Source organism: Siniperca chuatsi, linkage group LG21 (genome assembly GCF_020085105.1).
Source record: "Siniperca chuatsi isolate FFG_IHB_CAS linkage group LG21, ASM2008510v1, whole genome shotgun sequence".
In the NCBI taxonomy this organism is placed as follows: Eukaryota; Metazoa; Chordata; class Actinopteri; order Centrarchiformes; family Sinipercidae; genus Siniperca; species Siniperca chuatsi.
The window spans coordinates 11333666-11360341 of record NC_058062.1 but is presented as its reverse complement, the minus strand read 5'-3'; the positions used below and the strand labels follow the sequence as shown (position 1 = coordinate 11360341).

At 40.8% G+C, this 26676-nt stretch overlaps 3 protein-coding genes across 3 annotated transcripts; 1 reads left to right on the top strand and 2 right to left on the bottom strand.

Moving 5' to 3' along the window:
• Positions 1-7416: 7416 nt before the first annotated feature.
• Positions 7417-12540, bottom strand: LOC122868871. Its single transcript, XM_044181283.1, has 3 exons — positions 11987-12540; positions 11601-11718; positions 7417-9766 (listed from the first exon to the last, which is right to left on the bottom strand). Exons 1-3 carry the CDS (start codon positions 12001-12003, stop codon positions 9545-9547), a joined length of 357 nt encoding a protein of 118 aa, XP_044037218.1. The 5' UTR covers positions 12004-12540; the 3' UTR covers positions 7417-9544.
• A 726-nt stretch (positions 12541-13266) lies between these two features.
• hid1a (HID1 domain containing a) lies at positions 13267-22570 on the top strand. The gene is made up of 19 exons (XM_044181278.1): positions 13267-13453; positions 14112-14261; positions 15264-15434; positions 15917-16033; positions 17267-17373; positions 17505-17621; positions 18374-18581; positions 18675-18731; positions 18819-18959; positions 19062-19152; positions 19253-19404; positions 19508-19586; positions 19749-19913; positions 20054-20281; positions 20967-21118; positions 21197-21283; positions 21388-21479; positions 21608-21766; positions 21854-22570. The coding sequence occupies exons 1-19, from the start codon at positions 13388-13390 to the stop codon at positions 21915-21917; spliced, it is 2403 nt and encodes an 800-aa protein (XP_044037213.1). The 5' UTR covers positions 13267-13387; the 3' UTR covers positions 21918-22570.
• An 859-nt stretch (positions 22571-23429) lies between these two features.
• LOC122868868 (proton channel OTOP2-like) lies at positions 23430-26667 on the bottom strand. The gene is made up of 7 exons (XM_044181279.1): positions 26374-26667; positions 25275-25672; positions 25057-25193; positions 24898-24956; positions 24679-24803; positions 23790-24595; positions 23430-23704 (listed from the first exon to the last, which is right to left on the bottom strand). Exons 1-7 carry the CDS (start codon positions 26424-26426, stop codon positions 23534-23536), a joined length of 1749 nt encoding a protein of 582 aa, XP_044037214.1. The 5' UTR covers positions 26427-26667; the 3' UTR covers positions 23430-23533.
• Between the last annotated feature and the right edge of the window lie 9 nt (positions 26668-26676).

The following is a 26676-nucleotide window of genomic DNA, read 5'->3' as shown; positions in this document are numbered from 1 at the left end:
TCATACAAGGTGAATTTAGAAGGCTGACAATATACCTTTCTATGTTAATGCAACGGTACACATGTGCCTTTCTTTTTTGAATCTTCTCCAGACTCATATGTTCATTCATTTGTGTGAAAATATCTAAGAACTGAAAAATATGATGGTGACTGTAAAGCCAAAAAGAAGATCGAAGGAATAAAAAAAATGAAAGTCATTTTTTGTGTGATCCTAGAATATAAAACCTGATGAGACATATAAAGCCATAAAGTGTTATGAGACCCCAGGAGATGGCAGATTAAAATGTGCAAGGGCGATTTCCACCAATAAAGGTGGAGACAGTGGCTGCTCCACCGCTGTGCTCTGCTCTACCAGGCAAAGAGAATGGTCTGAATAGATTTCAGCAACCTTCATAAAGCTAGTACTAAAGCTACTTCACAAAAGGGAATAGAAACCAAGCCAATCAATTAACGCCCCCCAACAATGACGAGCATAGACAAGTAGAAATGCTTTCAGACCTGGTGTGCGTCTGAAACTTGCTGGGTTCCAACATCCTGAGCAGGAGAGTCAGGGTCTACTCTCTGCATGTTCACGGCTGCTTTCTTTGTGTGTGTTCATGCACGTGTGTTCTAATGTATTTGTGTGTGTATGTGTGTGTTTAAAAGCTCACTATTGAATGAGTACATTCAACAGAGCACAGAGTTCTTTAGATGCCAATGAAAATAAAGAGAGGGAAATTGTAGGCACTCTGAAGCAACAGGGAAAAAACCAGCAGAGCGAGACAGAGAAAGCAAAACCTTACAGTGCCAAGAGAGACTTCATAAGGTTTAGCAGCCCTCTACTCAAATATGGCGACCATAAATCCTCCACTTAATGTCCTTTGGGCTCCACTTTTTATGGGTAGTGACAATGACAGTGAGTGACTTCTTTTAAAAAAAAAAAGTTAATCAACACAGCAAATTTCAACAAGGCTGTCTGGACAAACTCCAAGGTTTACTCTTTCAAAAACACCCAGGTAATGAAAGTCGACTTTACGCTCTGTTGCACCACACAAGGCATTCAAAGGGATGTAAAATATTATGTTTCCACTGAAGTTTAGAAGGAGTGATCATTAAATAGAATGCAAACAGCCCAATACATGATACGGTCCTGTTAAGAAGGCCACACTTGATGAAATACATTTGTGTTAGGTTTCTTATTTGGCATTGTTTCTAGACTTGGATTTAGTCCTGAAAATGACATTTGCAGTGACAGTGCAGGTACAACATGAGAAAATAAGTTCTACTAAAGTATCAGCGGTAAAATCTACTACTCAGCTACACTTTTTCGTCTGGTGGAGAGTTGGATGAGAAGATCAATACCACTCTCATAACTATCCGCTGAATATGAGGCTACAGCCAGCAGATGTTTAGCTTAGCTTAGCATAAGGACTGGAAACAGGGGGAAACAGCTAGCCTGGCTCTGTCCAATAGTAGCAAAATCCGCCTATCAGTACCTCTAAAGCTCACTGAATAATATGTTTGTTTAATTCGTACAAAATCGAAATGTAAAAACATCAATTACATTTTTTACCCCATGCTGTTTTACAGATGGTTGAATTGACTATTTCTTGGCTCTGAGCAGTTGCCAGGCAACCACCGGAGACTCAGGAAAGTTACTGTATCTGTCCAAGAAATAGTCCAGCACATAACCCCCCATACACTTCACGTCATTTTACGAGCGAGTGAGTGTATTTCAATATTTAATACTGCACTTCCACAAAGTTGGGGGAGTGACCGATTTTAAAAAGAATTTGACGCAGGAGAGGCTGAGATAACTTTTAGTCTCTAGTATGGGCCGGGCACCAAAAACTACATTGCCCATAATGCAACTCAGTAGTGTAGCTCATTAGACCCCATGATGACTTCATCAGGTTATTTTTTCAAACTTTGGAAAGCTCCCTACAGAGCCACAGAAGACATTATGCAACTGTTTTTACAGGCTGAGGAGTGAACACTCATGAACACTAAACTGAACTTCATGTGTAAAATCAGTGGAGTGCCCCTTTAAAGATGCAATATTTTGCTTTGAAATCTAGTGGAATATAGTCACACAAAGTACAAATATATTCAAGAACAGGGCCAGTAAAATTAAACACTTGAGTAAATGCACTTAGCACTTACAAATACATGTATACATATACATAGTGTCAGCCTTTTTTGTGTCATATAGTGCCCTAAGCAGCCTGTGTAATACAATTGCTGCAAAGTTGACAGTCTTTAGAAGAGATGAGAATCACTCTCAAAATTTGTTGATTTTTCTTTTTTTGTGTGTGTTATTAAAGCTCAGCCATCAAAGCTTTGCGGATGAAAAGGCTTGTTTTTGTATATATTGTTCATGGGAACTTGTTTCCCTTCTGGTTTGATGATTATATTCCTGTTTTTACAGCCCCCACCCACCCACTCTGTAACTGGTCCAGCATAGACAAGTGTGCACCATCATTCACCAAGGCATTGAGGTGTTTCAACAATCATGTGCAGGCCCAAATAATGCTCTGTCCAAGGATTACTCACTGTTTTCTTTGGAGAGTCAGTTTGTTTTTCTATTTTGTACATATGTCCATGACTCCATATACCGGAGCTCTGTGATGTGAGCCTTTTCACTCCATGTTTCTGGTTGTTCACAGTTGGTCTTGATGGCTCATCAAGTTGTCATGGCCTTCCAGCTTTTATAGCATTCCTTTCTTTATGTCCTGAGAGACGTTTTTTTTCCATCAGTGCACACTGACAGCGCTGTAAAATAAGCACATGAGTAGACCAAAAGCTTTGAGGTGCACTCAAGGCCAGGTACGTTGTGTTGATATTGGGAGAGTCCTGCCTTCTTTCAGAGTGTGATGCCACTTTGGGCTTGGCCTTCTGTTTTGGAGGTCACAGTCTTTGAAAGTCTGCCTTGGGTTTTTGTATATGTGAAAACAAAGGGACTTGTGCTATACGAGAGAAAGCTGCATGGGAGAGAAAAAGACAAGGAGAAAGGAGAAGAAAGTTTGGTCGTCCACTGCCTTGGTTTCATAATCAACAGAGGAGTCAGCATCAACAGCGAGAGGAGGAGAGAGGGATGGTGACTTAGCGACTACTAACCCAACAGACATGATAGATGTCTTTAATAACCTCTAGCTGCTTTTTTAGTGTCCTCCAGGATTTGTTGTTATTAAGATCGAGGTCTTATTATGATGACCACCTCTTTCAGTGTCTCCCACATCATGCTGGGCGTCATTCCAGACAGTCAAAATAAACACAAAGTCAAAAGCCCCCCTGTACTTGTGCTGATGCGGCACTTGTTGATGGTGCCAGCATGTCTCAGTCCTGACCAAGGGATATGTGGCTTCACGATAGTCAGCAGTGAGGAGAAAACACAACATCCTGCTTGGTGATCACCTGTTGAATCGGTTGGAATCTGCACCTCAAAGCCCTGTAGCCACTGATCTAACATCACCACATTACCGATTGCAAAAGCATGTTTAGGTAAATGGTGTTTGATGGGTTTTAATAAGCATTTCCATTACAAAAAGGAAGGAGGAAGGAGAAAGCTCATTAGGAATACATGTAAGACCACAGGAGCCATAAAAACGCAAGCTCATCACTGCTGAAAGACAAAATGAGAACATTTTATTGTGCTTCAATTTCTTTTGAAAATAACAATCACAAACACTCAGTCCTTTAGTGTGTCTAAGTAGCTTCAAGCTCTATCACAAGCATAGATTTGGTGAGGGCCCATGTTTTATTAATTTGCAGATGAGCTCAGCTATTGATGGCGTTGGCCGCCCATGGGTTCAATTAGGATAATACAGGGAGAGGGGCAGGTTATGGGCGGCTATTTAAGTGAGGGTATATCTCTTCCTGACAGTTATAGTCCAAATGCAACAAATTGCACCTCGGTGGCTGTGAGCGGCGCCATGCCAGTCCACCGGTGATGAAACATGCCTGTGTGGCAGGTCAGATGACACCAGGCTGTGTGAGCCATGTAGCCTGTCCTCTCTGAGCTAACAACACAGGCCTGAGTGCAGCCTATTCCCATTTAGTTAATATGGGCCATTTAGAAAACAGCGGTCTATATGGTGGTGCACTGAGTGCATGCTCTACCCAGCCACCCCTTAACAGTCCCACTTAGCACAACTCTCTCTAAACTATTGCACTCCTTCTATCCGGCAGTCTCTGGGTTGAAAGCCTATGTTGACAGCTGAACAGGGCCAAACTGAACCGCGTAAACATCACGGTTTACAAATACAAGACAGGGTGTGTGAATATTCTCACAAGCAACCATAAAAGGAGGAGTGGTTATGGCCTGCATGTGGGACAAGAAACTGCTCACAGCCTTTCTTTCTGTGTTCTGGGGTGAACATTTATTATGATTGATCAGGGCCTTGACTGTAACTTTGCTGTGCAATGAAAACAGTCTACTGTACATCGTCTCTGGAGCGCATTGTGTGAAATTGAATAGGGAGTCCATAAACTTGAACTGGAGACACTGTCCCAAGCATGCCGAGCCTGTCGGTTATCTTACTTTTCTGGTCAGTACGTTCAAAGCATTAAAACTGCAGACAGCTCTATAGAGAGTGGCCGGGCTGTTTGCTTTCTTTTGCTAGGCAAATGACGACTCTTTCTCAGCTGCATCGGGGTAACATGTTTAGGCTACAGTCAGTGAGATAACCCAGTCCTCCTCTCCACACCCTGACAGCAACAGCTGGGGAAAGAGTGAGCACTTACAGGAGCGGTGTAGGCTGGCTTATAGAGGACAAGGAAGAAGATCCTCCTCAGTTTTTGTTTTTACTCGAGCAGGTTGTTTCACTCTGAGTGCTGCGCCTTCATAGCCATACATTTTGTATTTTAGCAACCTCTGTCCTCAACTTGAGTCAACTGGCTTGCTCTGCCACCAGGTGAAGTATACTTTCTTAGATACATTCCACAAAAAAAGTCACTAATTAATTATTAATTAACAAATTAACAATAATACTGTGATTGATGTGTGATGATTATTTAATTTGTCAACATGGCTGTAAAAGTAATGATAAAGGCCTGTTGTAGGATGAAAAAGGACTTGCATAAATGCAGTAAACATTCCAATATTACCTGAATATCTATCCATCTTAATTCCTGACCTGTAAAGTACTTTATCATCCTGACCCACTAACCCTTCCTTCTCCTTGTTTGCCTGCCACAGCTTTCCTTATTCCCCGCTCCAGCCAGGCCAGGGCAATAGGGCACCGCTAATGTGCTTGGTGGATCATTAATTCTTCGGATGGCCATCGGGGCAGCGGAGCAGGCGAGCTGTGTTGTTTGATGTTGGGCGAAATGGTGGTGGGGAGGCAAAGCAGATGTTTGTGTTGGCTGGCGAGGGAAAGCAGTATACTTGATGCCAACCCAATCACCATCTCATGCTAGGCAACAGCTGCCCAAATACATTTCAGCCCAAAGTCTGGCAAAGAGAGGCAAGGGTGACCAGATAAGCTTTACCTCACTTTTGCTTTCTTTTCTCATGTTCCTTTAGCCCTGACATAATTTATGTTTTGAATACACCAAAGCCACTCACTTGAAGGACTGTCCTGTGGCCAGTTTCACCTTTTTGTTTTGAGATTAAGTGAAATTATTCAAGGAGATTTTGTTTTAATGTGCAAGTCTTGAAGCCAAAGGTGAACTGGACACTGATAAATATAAAACACACAGTAGTTTGTCTGCTTGTCCGTATTTGTTGTGTGTAGCTGATGCTTACTGTGCTTTTGCCTTTGAGGAGAGATGGGAATGAGAGAGGACACAAAGAAAAGGAGCCATAGACTAACCTAGATTTTTTTGCTGGCCATGGTAAAAATATAACAATGTATGCGCATACATAGACCCCAGAACAAGGACAGTTCATTTAACTCTCTCCTGCCTCTCCACTCAACTGATATGAGCCATTCATCACCACCCACCTTCATATCTGTGTGCTGCCCAGAAAGGACAGTGTGTGTGTTTGTGTATGTGTGTGTGAAAACAGATTAAAGATAAATATCTTATACGTAGCCCACACGTTTTGATCCTGTGCATTTATGAGATTCAGACTGGGAGGACTAGTTTGTGTCCAGCTAACGCTCAGAGTGTGCTGCCCTCTGCTGCTCTTTTCACGAACATCTGGACTCAGAACATCTGCAGTTCAGAAAATACACTATGTGAGGATTTATGCTTAACAACACTGCGCTTGAGTGACGTTTTACTCTTCGTCCTGTATGAATAAAAACCTTTTAATTATTTTGTGCGTCCACTCATCAACCCTTCACCCCTGTACGGCATGTAAAGAGTTTCCCCTCTGGGATCAAGTATTTCTGATTCTGATAATCAAATCCATCCAAATCTTTTCTAGTAAAGTGTTGATATTTTTACACCCCCAAAAGGTAGCCATTTTAAACAGCATGTGCAACAGAATTCAAGTGTGTTGTTGCCCTATGATTACACTGAGTCCATAAATATACTTACTTTGCTCTGTCTTATCCAGTATGTTCCTTGCTGACACTGCCTTGTTGTAAACACTGATCTCTCCTGCAGTGTGTATACGCTACCAGACCATTATAAAATAAAGCCTAAAACGGTACTATGGAGGCTTCATTGGTGTTATTCTCATCAATACATCACTGTAGTGTTCTCCTCAAACAGAAATTTGGATTATCACCTGGAAAATATTTATCAAAGCTGCTGCTAATTGCATCCTCACCACCTTAATTACATAGCACTTGCCTGGCTCTAATGTGATGTTTGCTTCAAGATACAAAAGACCGTTCAAAAGAGGCATATACCTCAGATGATGCTAAGATGAAAGGTTCACTTACGACTCATCACTTGTCCCTCTTTATATGTTGCTGTACTGTATGATTGGTAGCTGCATTTCAAGATAATGAGAAGGCATGCATCTGAGAAGCAGGAAGATTTCTAATCTCGAATTATCATTGGCTCATTCATCATCTCTAACTTAGTAGAGATGGAGCAAGGGAATCAGAGACAAGTAATGAGGACTCACAGTAGCCGGCAAGGTAACTGTGGTTACGTGTGGTGCATTAATGTATGTAATCTTTTACTATGTCTGTGACAAGACAAGGATGTGTAGTGTGCTAATTAAAGAAACCTTTCACTGCTCCTCGCTTAGACACAGGTCATATCTCATTACTGATGGTCTCAATGCATGGGGAGTCATTCATTACTGGCCATTTGGAGGAAAAAGGGGAGGGTGTGGGGATGGAGGGAATTCCTGTTTGCACATACAGTACATAGCATGCAAAGTTAATTTCCTCACAGAGGAACACATGAATAGACCCATATCATCCCAGCATCACCATGTTAGAGATTTATTATATCATTTTAAAAAATGTTTACTCTATCACTTCACAACAACAAGAATAAAAATGGCAATTAATGAAAAAAAAGTAAAGAATACCTTTGTTCAAAAACATTTTTTATTTAAATGAAGGGGTATTTACAAGAAGAAAAAAAGTCAATGGCAGGTTAATGTCATGTACATTACTAAATACAAAAAATATATCATTAAAAAAAAAAAAGACATCTTCAAAATGCTTTTGTTTCTGACACACCAGTCTGAAAAAAATAAAAACAAACAGCCGAGCTTACTCCTGGGATGAGGGTTCAGCAATGAGACCAATCCCGCTTTAAGAAAAGGAGAGACGCACAGCCTTACGGTCAGTGCTTGTACCTGGATGTTCAGTGCACAGGGATACACATAGCAACCATCGAATGGTAGTGCACAGGCAGAAAGGCTTGTCTGCAATTAAAAACAGCATTTCAGTGGAATGTTGCAAACAAAACCTGGGGAATGTCTTTGTTTCTAAAGGCTGTACTGTAAACCCCTCTAAACAGAAAGAACAAAGTTTTCTTACATGCTCAAATGTCACATCAAACAGCCCTCCATACAATAAAAAACAGATCGATAAAATCTAAAGAGTATGGAAGGTTGTAGAGTTCATGGGTGTAACTACTGTTTTGTTTTCTAAGTGTTTTTTAATGTTGTGATCACTACATTTTCCATGATCACAAGAACACAAACAAAAATAACCCATAACTGCTTAACTAATCTGACCTAATCTGATAATAAAAATATCAGAAATGATTCTCTCGTGATCTCGACACAGTAAGCTTTGTTATCTCATGATTGATTTTGACATAATCGATTTGTATTCTCACAATTATTAACACATGCCAGATGTTGTAATTATATATAATCCACACACATAAGGCAATCTAACTGTTATTGCTTTGTGTGCAAGCTCATTATATTAAATAACTGTTGACAACCACAGATGCACCGTCACTCCCTTTAGGGGAATATCATAGTGATATTACATTGACTCTTCCTTTGGTTGTAGTTGCATCCATTTATAATAACAGTGTTAAATTCTGATGTCACATATGAGCAATGACATTTGATGTCACAATCTACAGCATTATTATTTAATGATCATGACAAGACAGGATGGGTTGTCGAGATCACAAAATTTAGTGATCACAAGAAAACAAGGGATTCTTATGTCGAGATAATAATAATTAGTCTATTCCATGATCAGGAGAAAGTAAAACACAATGATAGCAACACCTGTGCATACCACTGTCAAGGCTGCACTATCTTTTAAAAATCAACTATGTTTCTTTCACGCCATGAACAATAAACACACTGTACTAATAATTAAATATAGGATAAATGTGCCACTTTTTTTTTTAAACCCAAGAATGTGCAATAGTTGATGGAAAATTAGCAAGAAGTGTTCATAACTCCTTGTCCTGCGGTGGTATGAAATCCTTAAAAAAAAAAATAAATAAAAAAAAAAAAAATAATAATAATAATAATAATTGTTTCGCGCTTAAACTAAAACCATGGCCTGACTCTCCACTACATTTAACTGAAATCTAATGAAAAGAGTTTTAAATACTCTATTAGTGAATAAAATAAAAAAGGACAGAAAACATAACCTCATTGGTCAAGTTAACACCCATGGCTTCTACAGGTCCCTGTCTGAATATGAGAGCAAATGAGCAGTCCAAAACAAGTGCAAATCCTCCCTGAGACTGTTCCATGTACTTACACAGACATCAGATTCAGCATTATACAACCCAAGTACCCAACTAGGAGACTAAACGAGTCACACTGACCGGCCTAAAATTGTGTTTGGTGCCATTTCTGCAGCTACAGTAGCACTGTTTTCATACAATATTTAAGACAAAATACAGGGATTCATCGTCATTAGTCAGTCACAATACGGCTCTGAGAGCAGCATGTAAACCAGACTGGTCAGAAATCAGGTGGATCACAAAAAATGGTAAAGTTGATCACACAGTTATTATTGCTAAATGATTATCATTTTGATTTATTTGAATGATGAACCCCCTCCAGATACCTGACCAGGAGCTGGTCTCCATCCACAGATATGTGGCTGTGTGCTATCACAGTAATTGGAGATGGATGGGAAGAGCTGAGTGAAGTGAATCAGCATGTGATGCTCCGACATGCCTCGGGGACTCAGCCCTCTGGTGGCTGACAGAGAGACATTAGGTCGTCATGTGTCTCTGAGGTGACCTCGGCACTGCAGGCTCTGGAAGTGGGCCTGCCTCAGGATGCGGTTGATCTGTAGGTAGGACACCAGGTTTGTAGGGATGGCCAGTTCTGAAGAGTCACCAGAACCGCGTGGACTGCAGGGGCCCACAACACACTGACTGCTACAGCTTCCAGCTGCATGTTCTGGACTGCTGATGCTGCTACTGCTCTCACTGTTGGATGACTGAAATGCAGATGTCAGCATTAGCAGTGTGCTAACTAAATATGAATGTCAACATCCAGTGGTTCCACAATAACATGCACATCGATTTCAGAGACTAAAGTGGCTGTCAGTTTAACGTTTTGTCTAGTGAAAAGTCAACTGACATGTTTTGAAGGTAATGCATGGCGTTTGCCAAAACTAGACATCACAAAGGCCTCATTAGCCATGAGGCCTCTAAACAGACATATGTACTAAGGGTGCTTTGCAGAGGTGAGGGACTCGAGTCACATGACTTGACTCGAGTCGCAAATTTGAGGACTTGAGACTTTCTTGACCAACACTGATAAAATACTTGAATTTGACTTGGTATTCATGACTTGAGACTTGACTTAGACTTGAGACAGATGATTCGAAAGGACTTGACAGTTTTTATTAATCTGATTAGCCTATTTGCATTTTTCTAGATATTGAGCATGAACAGTTACCGTTTTGAAAAATGATTGGGTGACTTTTAGTGCAGTGTGCGCAACCCAGGCTTAAAAACAATGAAATACAGGAACAAGCGGAAAGCATGTTGATTTTATAACTGAACTATATGAGCAGGATGCGCACTTTTACTTTCTCTGACTGTTGATATTGATACTACGCCTACATGTATTTGGATGTATCCACAATTTTAACAAAAGAGTGGAAAGAACTATCAACAAAACTATTTTGTTAAATATTTTTGCCAAAACTAATATAAAAGTAGTACTGATAATTTTTAACAACATGTATTTTGCACCCCAAGGAGTATTGATAAGTATTGGTATGGATAAGCACTATCAATAGTGGTATTAAAAAATCCTAGTCATACCTAGTGGTAGAGACTAAGTAACATGCAGTTTTCTCATGACATGGCTTGTACCCATTTCTCTCTTGTTTTAAGTACTTCTTTAATGGTGACTTGACTGACCTGAGCAGTGACTTGACCTGCTTCAGTCTAAACACAGTGACTTGGGATTTGCTTGAGACTTGCACATGTGTGACTTACTTTTACACCTAACTGGTCTAGCGCAGTTCAAAAGACACTCTGGTGCATTTTCTCATCTTGTTCAGTTTGTCTATGTTGGTGTGAAAGCGGACGCAGTCTGCTTCGAATCAAATTTCTAGTGCAGTTTGTTTGTGGTATGACAGCTATGCAGACCTACCACAGGATTGTGCAATAGTAGATAGTAATTTGGGCATCAATTAAAAATCAAATCTACTGTTAAATCCATCTGTTGATAGTGGGACCTGGTATGAAAGTGATCTCCTAAGCGATCTACAGATTTAGGTAAGATAATTTGGTAACCATGGTAATGTATTCACATCAGGATGTGAGTGAGGGATTTTTACCTGATACATTAAGTCTTTACCCGATTAGACGGTGAAAAGTAGTTAAAACCGATGGGGTAATATTAAAAAGGTACAAGGTGCCATTTTTTATGTTGTTTCTCCCCATTTGTCACTATTTATGGCATTTGAAATCCAGTTTCAGTGCTGACTAATAACGCTCATAATAACCTATTTCTTTGGGAGCTCATTGTGACCACCAGCAAAAACTAATAAACACATAATGCACAGCAAAGTGTTGCATGACCTGCTGTCTGTCACCAAATTTGAAGTGTGAACAGGAAACGACTACAACTAATAAGGCAACAATTAATCTTTTCTGTTTTTTGGGTTGGACAAAGTGAACTGTACTACAGGTGTCCACTTAACATCTACCAAAAACTGCTGCCACTGAAAAGTTAGTGTAAGTCAATTGTTTGCCTAGCTTCTGTTACAGTTTCTTCAGTATTAAGATTTTATTTCCCTTGACAGCTGTTTGTACCTCCGAGTCCCAGGCATCCCGGCCTGGCTCAGGGGAGAGAGGGTGAGCTCTACTCTGCCTTTTGGCTTGGGGCACCAGGTGGCCACTCTCCTCATCACCACCACTGCGCTGCCGTTTCCTGTTTGGGTGTAAGCACATACACACGAGACATTTAAAACACAGATGTATATATGCCATCACACATATATCGTTGCTGTAACCCATGCACGACCAACTGCTGCTCGCATGTGTGAACCCCGATCATTTGCTAGCATACCCCGATAACCACATGCAGCTGCCATTTAAAAAGGTTGGCAAACAAAGGCCACAGTAACGTTACTCCACCATTTATTTCAGGCAATATTTTATCAGTTAGCATTACATAAAGTATTGTAGACCTCGCTCACCTATTTTCAGTCAACATATGATGACACTAAATCAATCTCGAGGAGTTTCCTTTGTATTTGTTCGGACCAGACTGGAGGATCCTGGTTGACGTTATCGACTTGTTAACGTAAGTTAGCTTGTTTCCTGTCAGTCGATGGCCTATCACCTGAGTTAGCAAACTAACCTTGCCTGGCTAGCTAATTATGTTGAATATCGGTGTGATACTCTTAGCCATTTTAGTAACACCAAAAGAATAATTGCTTATAATTAACTACGCGGACACTTTAGACTGTTGGCTATTGAATTACATAAAGACCGGACGTTAACGACCTAGCATTAAGCTAGCTAGGTTAGTTAACAAGCTAGTCTAACCTGACCGCTAGCTAATGTTAACCTTCTTAGCTGATGCTGTTAGATAGCTGACCACAGCACATATTGTAGAAAAATCGCTTAGATTCTTTGATAATAATCTCAGTGCTAAAGCCCGAATAAAATAACACCTCTTCCAGTTCAAACTATCTAGCTATAACAGCCAACCGCGGCAGTTGTTTACATGGCACTGCGGCTGCGCGAACACCAGTAATGGTGCTTTCAAGAGCTATCGAAAAAATAATAATTATATTTTACTAGTTGGAGAATCAGAGTAGAGTTTCTGTGGCATTAGGATATAAAATGTAGTGAGCGCGATAGTCAAGATGACAATGGAGGCAAATGATGAAGTGATGAACTCTATAACTGTTTTTGTAGGTTACACGTATGGTATACAGGTAAACTAATTTCGGATAAAAAGTAGGATCTTACGAGCAGCACCTAAGGCAGCACGAAATATCACTGGCGCACATTCTACGGTGCAGCGCTAGGAAACTGCTAATTAACTTAATCATATATCGAAGTTGTTTGTTTCTGCTATAAAATGTAATTTGTCTTAATCAGACACACCAATCGACAAATATCGGCCTATTGCCTGATACAATGTTAATTTACCCAAAAGATGTCGCTGTTTACAATATAACTGTTTTGTTTGGCATATTGTAGCTGAATGTAATTATTGTTTAAGGGTTGAAAATAACGAATTGTATCTTCAATAAAAACAGTTCTACAATATAACAGACATTGAGCTGCAGCTCATCTCCCCATTAAACCATTTTATACTAAAGTATGGAAGGATTTTCAGCCTGTGGGCATTAGAAAAAAAAATGTTTCGTATATAGCAGTTAAAATGCTGGAAACAAAACATCCAATCTGACTGAATGGTTGACAGCTTCACAACCCGGAAGTAACACCCAGTAGTGCAGTATTTCCAGCCAGCCAATAGGGTAAAAAACGCCTCCGCCAATGACTCAAGAGAAGGACGGAGGTGAGATTAACAGGGATTCTCAGCAGCAGCAGCGGTCCTGTTATTGTAAAGGGAAATAATCGCAATGGGCAGCACCGACTCAAAACTGAACTTCAGGAAAGCAGTGATTCAGCTGACGACCAAAACACAGGTATACGCGCTTCCATACAGCTCAACAAAGGATTAAACAGCGAGATAGTGTGTCGATGAGCGCACCGGAGAGCATCACCGAGGAGATGAGAAAACGTTTATGATGTGGTAGCAAAAAACAGTTTCATGCTGCATGCGGGCTTGTCAGTTCACATTAATTTATTTTGCATAATCGAAATGTTTATAAGGTCGGTGTAGAAAGACTGCATGCACCGAACTCCATATATGTATTTGTCATAAACTGTTACATGATGGTCGATTCTGCGATACAGATTACCATGAACATTTATTCAGGCTCTACATGTTTAGTTTTGACAAGATAAACGATGGCGTAGTTAAATCAAAGCTGATGACGTAGGTCTGGAAATGACCACGTTTGCAGATGCGGCAGGTGGACTGGGCTCAGATCAGTGCGCCAGATAATGCTTCCTCACTGTTGCTAGAATAGAGGTTGTGTTTACATTGTCATGAGGTAGGCCTTGGATGAGCTATAAATGTAAGACTGAACAGCCATGTATGTATTATGATGGAAAAGGGTAATATGATATTTGAATGCACTGCGAGATCAATCAGGCTATTGTATTTCAACTCTCACTGACATAAAATGCTCCATTTGGCTCAGATATATGGGAATTGAAATGTAAACATATTTTCTACAGCCAGTGGAAGCCACAGACGATGCCTTCTGGGACCAGTTCTGGGCAGACGCCACCACCACAGTCCAGGATGTTTTTGCACTGGTGCCAGCTGCAGAGATAAGAGCTGTTCGAGAGGAGTCCCCCTCAAATTTAGCAACCCTCTGCTATAAGGTAAACGCTGTATGAACTGTTAATGCATCTGTGTAATACAAACTTGTTTATGAGATGAGATTGCATGGGGACATTCCTTGCTTTGAGGCTACATCATGGAATAATGTTGTTTGTTAGAGCTCAGCACAGTCTGTCATCAAGGCACTGCCTCATGCTCTCAGATGTGGGAATAAATGAGTCAACTCCCCTTCCTTTCCCTTCACTTCCCGTCTTTCGGTCCCAGCTTCCGTTTGAAGCTGCATATCAGAAACAAAACAGACATACTGGGTACTTACAGCCTAATTAAATAAAGAGGAGGAGACAAGAGCCCTTGAAGCTGAGCTGAGTCAAAGGGGCTTGTTACCTATTTCAGACACAGGCTGCAAAATGCTGTTGATTAAATGTAGATAATTAATCATTTTGTTGTTAAATGCCCAAAACAACAACAACATATGTCCCCATCTCATAGGCAAAATATTTTCATTGTCAAATTACCAACCTGTTAATGTCTGCTGTACTTCCCATTGTAAATTATATCAAATATATACACAGACTTTAATGAACAATTTATGAGATGCTGCAGTTTGTTGGTGAAACTGTTGTATCTTTGTTCACCAAAAACAAAATCATTAGCATCCAGTTGATGGCATAGTAAAAGAGAAATATTATAAGCATATGCTCAAAGGATTTTCCTGACTGTCCATAAGACCAGCCCCCATCAAAGAATTTGATGTTAAAAAAAACTGTTACCATGATTTTTTTTTATGGAACAAGTTTCTTAAACTTGTTTATTATGGTACTGCGCATGTTGACTTGTCTCATTAACTGATTGAGAACTAAACAGTAAGAAAATAGGCACCAATGTTGTAGCAAATTGGATTATTAAAATTTAATTCAAAAGCTATATTAAGCTTTTTCTGTGTGAAGTAAAATGATCAAACAGTGTGCCTGGCTCAGTCGATGTTTCCATACCCCACATGCTCGCTCTCAGGTACCTCCTGAACACATTTCTTGTCTCCTCAGGCCGTGGAGAAGCTGGTGCAGGGTGCAGAGTCTGGTTGCCCCACAGAGAGGGAGAAGCAGGTAATCCTGAACTGCACTCGCATCCTGACCCGCATCCTTCCCTACATCTTTGAGGATCAGGACTGGAGAGGTTTCTTCTGGTCAACAGTGCCTGGTGCTGGGCGGGCTGGGGTGAGTGGGTGCAGGAAAGGAAAACTACTTGCAAAAAGCATCAAGACAGGTCATTTAATCACTCTTGACATTTTTTATCAGACAGTGTCACTGTCATTTGCACAATCTTACTTTGATCAGAAGATGTTGCTGTTTGTTACTTAAAATCAGTCAGTTACAAAATACAACGTTCTCATCAGGCTTCTCAGATGCTTACTCACTCCAGTGATACAACACAGTATAATGAAAGCATAAATCGACTTTTATCATGAGTACACATCCTTCACTCACTTCATCAGTTACATTGGTTTCCTCATTCCAGTTGTAAGAGCACTGTAGAGCAGGAGATATAATGCTGCAAGGTAATTTCAGCTGTACTGATCTATTTTTTCCAAACCATGAACCTTTTCCATTTTACCATTTACATCATTCCTTTCAATGAACGGTAGAGAACAATGTTCATCATTTGGATCTGGTCTCATACATATGTCCATCCTTTCCAGACGGATGAGCTGGATGATGATGACGGAGCTCGACCACTGGCCGAGTCGCTGCTCCTGGCTATTGCTGACCTGCTCTTCTGCCCTGACTTCACTGTGCACAGCCATAAGCGAGGCCCCGTGAGTACCAGGTGTCCCGTTACTGTGCAAGTTTGTAATCGCATCACCATCCAGCAAAATTAATTATTTCTGACACATTACGAAATTAGCTCTATTTTAAAGGTTAAAGATACAGTCATTCAAGTTTCTCCAAAGAGAGCATGTAAAAAAGAGATCATCATTGATGAAACACTGTCAGTCTGACCAGGAAGAATTCCTCGTCCCTCATGAGCAAGAAAGGAATGTTGCATGTCAGCTTTCAATGAATGCTCTTGAGGGGTTTTATACTGTACTGTTCTCATTATTTCACCATCATTTCTACATTTCCTTCCTAAACGGCATCATGGAAAATGTGCTCAGATATAAGGGAAGTTTATAAAAAGTGAGACTCCTCTTCAGAAAAATGACAGCACTGGTTGTTTGTTTCTTAAAACAAACTGTGTTTGCTGATATGCCAAAGCAGGAAGAAGTGTATAAATAAGGAGAAATGTAAGGCTGTGCAGGCTGTGGTGGTGGACGACTTCGACACCAGAGACAGGGGTGCACATCCCATTTCTTACCAATGATTTCCATATAACTATGACATCAATCTTTCCATGAGTTTAACGGATGTTTCAGTTGCCTAACCATAACCATACCCTAACAACCTTTCTGTGCTATGACCATGATGTTTTCCTATTCTTAACAAAGTAGTTTTAGTTGCCAAAACTTAACTATACTTTAACTAGACAGATGAGAAAATGATCATGTGTCATTTTAGAATACAGCGCCCTAATATGCCCTTTAGGTTTGAGGACTTGTTGGAGAAAGTATACACAATGATTTGCAGTGTCATTGAACACATGCTCGAAAACCCTCCAATGTGGCTGAATTACAACAATTCTGCAAAGATGAGTGGGCCAAATTCCTCCACAGCGCTGTAAAAGACTCATTGCAAGTTATCGCAAATGCTTGATTGCAGTTGTTGCTGCTAAAGGTGGTCCAACCAGTTATTAGGTTTAGGGGGCAATCACTATTTCACACAGGGTCATGTGGGTTTGGATTTTGTTTTCCCTTAATAATAACATCCTTCATTTAAAAACTGAATTTTGTGTTTACTTGTGTTATCTTTGACTAATGTGTGACAAACATGCAAAAAAATAAGAAATCATGAAGGGCGCAAACACTTTTGCACACCACTGTATTCTAAAAATGTTAATCCTGCACTTGAATGAAATAAGTTGATTTACGAATGTTTTTTGTGATCACATCCAGGACTCTGTAGAGAGCATGCAGTCTATAGACAGCTGTGAATACATCTGGGAGGCAGGGGTGGGCTTTGCACATTCCCCCCCTCTCAACTACATCCATGACCTGAATAGGTGAGTTGGCCGACTGTGTGCAGCAGTGCTCTGCAACATCTGTAAACAGTCCTTACTCTCTCATTTTTTACGTGGGACTGAATTTTTTTTTCTGTCCACCTCTGTGCTTTTTTTCCACTGATCCTCTTCAGGACAGAGTTGCTGAGATTGTTACTAACTTGCTTCTCTGAGGCCATGTACCTGCCTCCTTCATCAGACAACAATGTTCTCAACCCTTGGGTGACATTCTTCTGCTCCACAGAAAATAGGTAATGGGCAAATGTCCACAAATGTATGGACAAATATATGTGATAATGTGTATCAGTCCAACTGTCCAGTGAATTTTCACTAGACTTTTTAAATTACCACAAGAGGTAAAACCTTGATTAAGTGAGTTTACAATAACGTGATAAACAGACTACCTGTAAGCAGAATTTAGAAACGTCAGAACGGAAGAGATGCTTGACCAACAAACCAAACAAAATCTGGTCAAAGGTCCACTTACTAGGTTTTTTTCAGAGCTTTCAACTGCCTCTCATGCATGGTCTTCATCGCAAGTGGAGTTTGCTTTGTTATCATGGAGATGGCTCATTGCTCAGTTATCAGTAAGATGTGTATGAAATTTCTAAAATAAAAGCTTGTAAGTGGACCTTGAGTTAAGATTTTTGTTTTCTTTTCAAGTCAAGAATTTTCCTGCTCAAGAGTCTTTGCACTTCCAAATTATTGTTTCTTTTTAATTACCTTTAATTTAAACAAAAAAAAAAAAATCATTGAGGGATGGCCCTCATTTACAATGATGTCGAGTAACATCATCATGTAGATATTATGCACAAATGCATTTTCATAGCTTTTGTGGACTTCACCACATCATTTCTGTATTGACTAAATTAGGACAGAGTACAGTATATTATAATTTTCATTCAAACTTTTTGCATGTAATGACAGCTAGGGATTCAAAGGGTAAATTCTGCACACAGATGCACCTGATTCACTAACACGGTCTTCGTGTCTTTGTCCCTAGACACGCTCTGCCTCTGTTCACCTCTCTGCTGAATGTGGTGAGTGCCTATGATCCAGTGGGCTACGGCATCCCGTACAACCACTTGCTCTTCTCTGACTACCGGGAGCAGCTGGTGGAGCAGGCTGTACAGATCCTCATTGTGACGCTGGAGCATGATGGAGGGGTTCCCCACCGCTCCACCTCCCCGTCCAGCATGGAGGAACAAGAGGTATGACACACACAAGACCACCACAAAGAAATCAATCTGATGAGTATATGGCATGTGTTTGTCATTCAAATAAATCTCTTTATCTTTGTGCAGTCTACAGGCCCTGAAAACCTGTTTGTGAATTATTTGTCAAGGATTCACAGAGAAGAGGTATGCCGATTATCATTTCTATAAAATACATGAAGATCTTCACTGTAAAGATGTCCAAAGCACGACCTTCTGTCTCTCCATTGGCAGGACTTTGACTTTGTATTGAAGGGCCTAGCTCGTCTGCTGACAAACCCTTTGACTCAGACTTACCTGCCTAACTCTACCAAGAAGATCCAGTTCCACCAAGAGCTGTTGGTGCTTTTCTGGAAGCTTTGTGACTTCAATAAGGTTGGACTAAAGAACTAAAATGAAGAGTTTTTTTTGCAAAGATGTAGCAATCAAGAATCTGTGCTTTTATTCAACAAAATCCTCTTTGTGTTCCCATGACAGAAGTTCCTGTTTTTTGTCCTGAAGAGTAGTGATGTGCTGGATATTCTGGTTCCTATACTCTACTACTTGAATGATGCCAGGGCTGACCAGTGTGAGTCTCATCCCAGTGTTACCAGTTTCCTTGCACCCAACAAGCCTCTGCTAGGCGTATAGGTTTATTAACTTCTGATGTGTTTTATCCTTGGCTTCAGCACGTGTTGGACTCATGCACATTGGTGTGTTCATTTTACTGCTGCTGAGCGGGGAGAGAAACTTTGGCGTGCGCTTGAATAAGCCCTACTCCGTCCATGTACCTATGGACATCCCAGTCTTCACAGGGACTCATGCTGACCTGCTTATAGTGGTGAGATGTCTACTCTGTTACATCATCTGAAATGATAATGTTCTTTATTGCTGCCAAATTAAAATACAGTTAACGCTCGCAGCTGTAACTGTTTGTTTTGTAGGTGTTTCACAAGATTATCACCACTGGCCACCAGCGTCTCCAGCCTCTGTTTGACTGCCTACTCACTATTGTTGTAAATGGTGGGTTGCTTTGGCGCCATCTGTCTGACAATGCACAGATTTATTTTCAACAGCTACTTAAAAGTTGTAACATCTCATAAGAAATAGATGCCACTTAATCAAATATAGTTTTCTTTATTTAATTACACAATCAACTTCTTAACATTTCTTATTCTTCTGCAGTGTCTCCCTATTTGAAGAGCCTGTCTATGGTGGCAGCCAATAAACTGCTCCACCTGCTAGAGGCCTTCTCCACCAGCTGGTTCCTGTTCTCTGCAGCCCAGAACCATCACCTTGTATTCTTCCTTCTCGAGGCTTTCAACAATATTATTCAGTACCAGTTTGACGGTAAGAGAAAGCTGACACGTAACAGAATTCTGACCTTGTGTGGATTTGAAAAGCTTTCTCTTTTTTGTGTTGTTGTCAAGATCAAGGTATTAGAAGGAACTTTGTTATACACCTGCTCATATAGTAAATCTGTCCTCCAGGAAACTTCAACCTGGTGTACGCCATCATCCGCAAACGTAACGTGTTCCACCAGTTGGCCAACATGCCGTCTGATCCTGCTTACATCCAGAAGGCTTTGCAGAGGAAGAGGAAGTCTCCAGATGTCATTTCCCGCACTAGCTCCCAGGAGACCGTATCCATGGAGGGCTCTCACCCTGCTGTGCCAGCAGAGCCCGGTACACTGAAGACCAGTCTGGTCGCTATTCCAGGTACTGACTCTCTTATCTGCTATGTGGATATTACTGTTAAACAGGCTCACTGGTCAACTTACTGTACTTTTCACATTTTATAAAAGGACGACTATCTCTTCACTGTGTGAGATGAGACAGACAGACCAAAACCAACAGTGCATTAGTCCATCTCTCAATACTTTTGACTTGCATATTTTTCTCATGGCTCTTTACCCCAAACCCATTGGTTCCTTCCAAAGACATAAATCTTTAAAAAGAAAAACAGGTCACAAATATGTACTTAAATTTGTTTTGAGTATTTAGCAAATATTACTCAAACAGAAATAAATTGAGTATTTGTTTGTTTGGGACTATTTTTGCCTGCGGATTTGTTGCGCTAGCGCCTATTTACGGCAGCAAGAAAGTGTATGTAGAATTGATTCAAAATAAATTACAGTGCCCACATTTATGGTTCATGGTAAAGAAGGAACCTGTCACCCAGTGCAACAGTATGGCTCACTGATGGAGCTGACAAAAATGGAGCTCTATGGCACAGAGGAATAAGCTATATCACATTTTGGATACACAGACAATACTCAGGATCAATGCATCCTTGGTTTTGGTCTTTTCATGGGGATTTGTTGACAATAAGAAAAATATGGAATATCACCACATTTATCTTTTAAGGAGGGATTGGTTTCCTGTTATTCATGGTTCCTTGCAGGCATTGATAAACTGACCGAGAAGTCCCAAGTATCAGAGGATGGCACCATGGTGTCACTTCCAAAGACAGAATCCCCACAAACAGTCCACTCAGACCAAAGTGCATTCGCCGGGACCAGTGACACAGAGTCAAACTCAGGCCGAGACAATGAAGTAAGTATGTATGTTTGTTTGCATGTGTTTGTTTAAAAGCATATGCATGTTAGTTCATCTATTTCTTCACATTATCAGGATGTTTTCTACACTGAAGCAGAAATGGAGAGAAGACGTTTGTCAAGTGCGTCTTCAACATCGTTTTGGGCTCCCACACCAGAATGGGTCAGTAACTTCTTTTGCCCCCAGCCTATCCTTCAGTTTTTGATTCATGTTGGATATTTGGCAGATTGTATAACTGATCTGGATTTACCTTTTATTTGTCCCAGGTCCTCTCCTGGAAGTGTAAACTACCCCTGCAGACTATCATGCGACTTCTACAAGTGCTAGTTCCCCAGGTGGAGAAGATCTGCATCGACAAGTATGTAAACACTTCTGTTCCTTTTTCAGTTGGCATGTAAAAGTCACATATTGGCTGAAATTCTTTTGAAATATTACACGCCACCCCCCAAAAAAAACGTTTTAAAGTGTGCTCACGTTTTACTGCAGGGGTCTGACAGATGAATCGGAGATCCTGAAATTTCTCCAGCATGGCACATTAGTGGGCCTGCTGCCAGTCCCTCACCCCATCCTCATCAGAAAGTATCAGGCCAACGCAGGCACTGCCATGTGGTTTCGCACCTACATGTGGGGTGTCGTCTATTTGCGGTGAGTCAGCCATAAGAGCTGAGCATTATGCAAACAGTTGTCTTTCCACACTGACTAAACGCTAACAGTCTTATTCTGTTTTTCTAGCAATGTGGACCCTCCTATTTGGTATGACACCGATGTCCGCCTTTTTGAGATTCAGAGGATGTAGACAGAAGACTAAAAATGGGACTGTTCATCGCCATCCCTTTAGTATCTGCTGGTTTCCCAGTAAACCTCACTGTGTTTAACTTGCCTCCCTAATCATCATCAAAATGCTTACACCACCGACTTGGGTAGGAGAGTCATTCAGACGAGTGAGGTGGCAATACCTCTCTGATTAAGATGGGAGGTGATTGAATTATCAATATTGTCCATAAACAACTGTTTGTACATTTCTTTAGTCCTCAGACCATAGAATGTCTGTCAAAGTACTGAGATGACTGGAGCGTTTCCTCAAGGCTGAGGCTCTTTTCTTCACAGCATAGAAGTGAAAGTCAGACTTGTTATAGAAAATATGGTGCTTTCCAACAGAGGCATGTAACAAATCTTGGACGGCACAATATTGGTGTTTCACTTTATTTGTTGTACTTGCCATGCTTTAAAGTGAACTTGCACTCTTTAATGAGTTGTACGTTGTTATGGTTGTAGTTTGTGAAAATGTAATTCTACATGATTTTGGAGACAATAATACAGATTGTATGTTTTTATGTATACGGCCACGTTTACGTTTTGATCTGGCTGGCTATGCTTACAATGCTTGATGTTGAAAATTGTATTTTCCTTAAATTATCCTGAAAATATATATTGATATGCATCTGTGAATTCTGTGTTGGTCACCTTACTGAACACTGTGCTCACTGGCCGCAACATGCTGTGTAAAGTGAAAGGTGCCCCTTTACACCATGATCACTAGATGGCACTATGTCCCTGGCCAGCAGTCAATCAGCTAAAGGTGGCACTAAATGAGCACATTTACACTGCCACAATTCAAAACCGGCTGACACTTTTCTCCAGAAATCTCTCTACAGCAATATGTAGCCTATATTTGGAATGGTATGCAAATACTGAGCATCCAATTGCAGCTTGTTCAGAAAAATGTTCAGTTTTATTTTTTAAATTTTATAATTTTTTTGTATTGGTTGTCTTAAACCACTGGTCTTAAACAGTGGTTTAAGACAACCAATTGTGGGACCCCTAAAGGGGCTGCAAGACAAATCTTAAGGGTCGTGAAATGATTATCCTTTTACTGTTAATCAAAAATATGTTCTACAAGAGTTTTTCTCTTTTCTATAATTGCCATTTTCTTGTGAATTACTGGACACCCCCTTCAGGCCTCTACAAACTATTCCATTTACATTTTAAGAAGGGGAAACATTTGATTCATGCATTCCCTAATTAAACTAGTGACAAGGGGTCACAAGCAGATATTGCTTTGTTTTAATGTTACAAGCCAAGAAGGTTGAACCACTAAAAGGGCACAATTAGCACTGTTTGTGACGTTTAAACGGCCATTTTCTTTACCTCTGTTAAAAAAAGAGTTACTGTTCCCAAACCTCTGACTACTACATTACTCTGAAGTGACCAAGTATCATTAAACACATGACCCTCTTATGTAAATTTAAGTGTATATATGGGAATATAAGTGTTAGGCCAGCAAATCCAGCAGCTAATGACAAGAAACTTTTTCTTTTAAGTTAAAAATTTATTAATATCACAAGTTCAATTTAAACATTTAAGTAAATACGTTCTATCATAAAATTACTCTCCATGCTCAAATAAGTCCATCTAAGAGTTTAAGTACACCTCAAAGAGACTGGCGACTGAGTGCATGCGGTAGAAGATTCCAAAAGGAAGTCCAATATTCACAATGGTGACCCACATTGTGAATTTGTAGAATTTTATCTCCATGGGATAATCAAACTGGGGACGAGCGCCGAAGGCAGGCATGATCCACAGCTGTCAAAACAGAATGGACACACCTCGATCATTGGTTTGTTGCAATTAGAGTTAATGCAAGATAATAAGCATAAATGCAACTTACAATGATGTTAGCAAGCAGCAGAATGGCACAGACTTCCTTCAGTACTCTTCTCTTCCAGCTTGGTTTATCAAGACTTGAAGTCAGGAAGCAGCCAGACTTAATGCTCTCGCTCACAATGCCCGTCTCTGTGTGTTCTTGGAAGGCGTGAGCATTTGTGTGCAGAGCCACTTCCTGCATCATGTGGAAGGGTTCCCGACGGAGGCCTTCGATGATGAAGTAGTTCTGCAGGCCGAGCTGGAGCACCGTCAGCACAGCCCAGGACAGGTTGAGGGCATTCAGGTACCCTCTGGCTCCTGTCACCACCATGGCCATAATGGTGAAATAGCTGATGATTAACTGTCCCAGTGAGGCTCCCACCAGCAGCCCCACATCCAGGCTGCGTGTGGGGTTTTTCGCCGACAAATGCTCCCTGTGGTCCAGCCTGTAGACGATGCAGCCAATCACTGTGCAGAGGGACATCAGGCTCACAATCACTATATTCATGATAAAATGAATCAGCAGAGCCTTGTTTCTCTGGTTCTCATCCTCTTTTAGTATGTCCACCTCGTACACCATGAATGTTACAAGTCCTGCCACCACCAGGAGTATTCCTGTTAAAGGTCCGAAACACACATCCTTTGGACGGAACTTCACATTGTGGTGGCTGTGATCCTCCACAAGTCGACCAACATTTCTCAACATGACGTAGGCAATCGCCGAAGCAAAGAGGCTGTATTCTATGTTGAAGGGGTACAGGTAGTAGAAGGCCTCTTTGAAGGTGTCACACACAGAGTGACTGCATTTACACTTCTTATCACCATAGCTGGCTGAAATGGAAAGTAATTATTTTTCTCTTAATGAATTTATGAATTTATGTGATTAGAATTTAACACAAACTAGGCCTAAATACCTCTGTACATCTTGTGTGAGACACTGACATTTAGATCAGGAATCTCAGTTTGGTGAAGTGATTCCTCAGTCACAGCTGCCATCCACATCACCAGGTTAGTTGAAAGCATAAGAGTAAGCCCACACCTGGAAGAGTGAAAACATGGGTGTCCTGCAAGATTAAATTGATGGATTTGCTAGTGCATAAAGAACACACTAATGAGTAAAGAAAATAATTTACCGTGTAAAATTTGTGTGTAGCTGCACACAGTCCTTTGCATGAATCCACAGAAAGTATGTCTAAAACAGACAGGTTTTGTTAAGTTTTCCCAACTCAAAGTGCAGGTATGACTGCATGTTCTAACAATGCATAAATGTAATGTTCTTAAAATGCAACAACCTGGACAAACAAAAATACAGCTTGGACAACAGGGACGGCAACTTTAACAGCAGAGTCACAGTGAAGGTAGCCCACATAGTTAGCAATCTTGAAGATGTCCATGAGGAAACTGAGAAGCCCAAACAGCACAAGTCCAGCTGAAATATAAACATTTAAGTGATTACGCTTTGAAATGACACTCATCTAAAACAGAGACCCAGAAAGTCAAGAGTTCTCACCTCTGAGCCACACAGGCCCAGCATGGCTATCTTTGAACGAGGCTGCTTGATCCTTTCGAGAGGTGAAGGTCGTGTAAAACAGCATCCACAACATTGTAAGGAGGAGCAGAACGATGAGGAAGATTTGCCTGTGCACAGCCGTAATGGCCACATCGTTTAAGGCACTGCCGCTGACCAGAGCGCAGCCAAGGATCAGGATGTTGATGCAGATGAGGCCAGACAGGAGCCATCCACCACCACGGTGGGCCCTCTCCATCACTGCCTCCACATGGTGAACACTCTCTCTAATGGCCTCCAAACCGGGAGAATGGGAAGGACTGGGCAAATGTTGGATGTTTTCCACCTGTGCTGCTGTCTCAATGTTGGATGGATGGGTCTCCACAACATTTGGCGTTTTTCTACAAAAGGACACAAGTCATGAAGGTGTGTGTGTCAAAGAAAAAATCTGGTAACCTAAACAGGTTACCAGCTGAAAAGCATTCACTGGACTATTATAGTTCTAGATAAGGACCTTTAAAACTCACTGTAGTGTACCAAACACACACTAAAAGTCTGTTTAGTTTAGAAGGTGAGAGCATGCATCTGTGCGATTTGTTGTTTTCCACAAAAAAAGTTCAATTACCTCTTTAAATCCATAATCTATGACTATTCAAATATTTTCCATTTCAAAGTTTAAGTACTCGACTCAAGATGTCTCCATCAACAAAAGGTCCATTGTTAGTGTATGTGCACTAGAGTTAAAGTTTTCTCATCACACTTGTTTAAGTTGCATATTGGACCAGGATGGCTTCTAAATTAGTTGTGATGTCAAATGAGGCTCTACATACATCTTAAATGCTAAGATTTAAGGTGAGCAGAGAGAAACGTTCCCCCTCAGCAGATGGATATGAAACAGCCTTATAGCTTTTTAAATGTGTATTAAGTAATAATTGTTTATTACTATAGCACTGATTTATATTGCAATATGTTTCGCTTGATACCCATTCAACATTTCAGGGCTAAGCCCCGGATCTCTACTGACCCTAGAGCCGTCCCTCCATGGCTTGACTAAAGTGACTCTAAAACTCTCAAGAGTGAAAATGCATCACCACAAATTTACCTAAACAAAAGTTTGTTGCAGGTCCCGAACATTTGTTGAGCTACAGTTTTCATGACGTCTCTCCGGCCAAACGGAGACAAAAAAAAAGTCAGAGGCAGGTCTCAGGAAACTTGGGCATGTCTACATCGTGTCAAAGGTGAAATGCATACGGAGACTAAAGGAAATACACCGAGAGTTGGAAAATATAAAACAACGGGACCAGCGCTCCTCTCTCTGCAGGTCAGACTGCCCAGAAAGCTGGCGCACCGCACAAGGTGTGGTAAATGAAGACAAACCGCTGTAATTAGTTGCAGCTGATTAGTT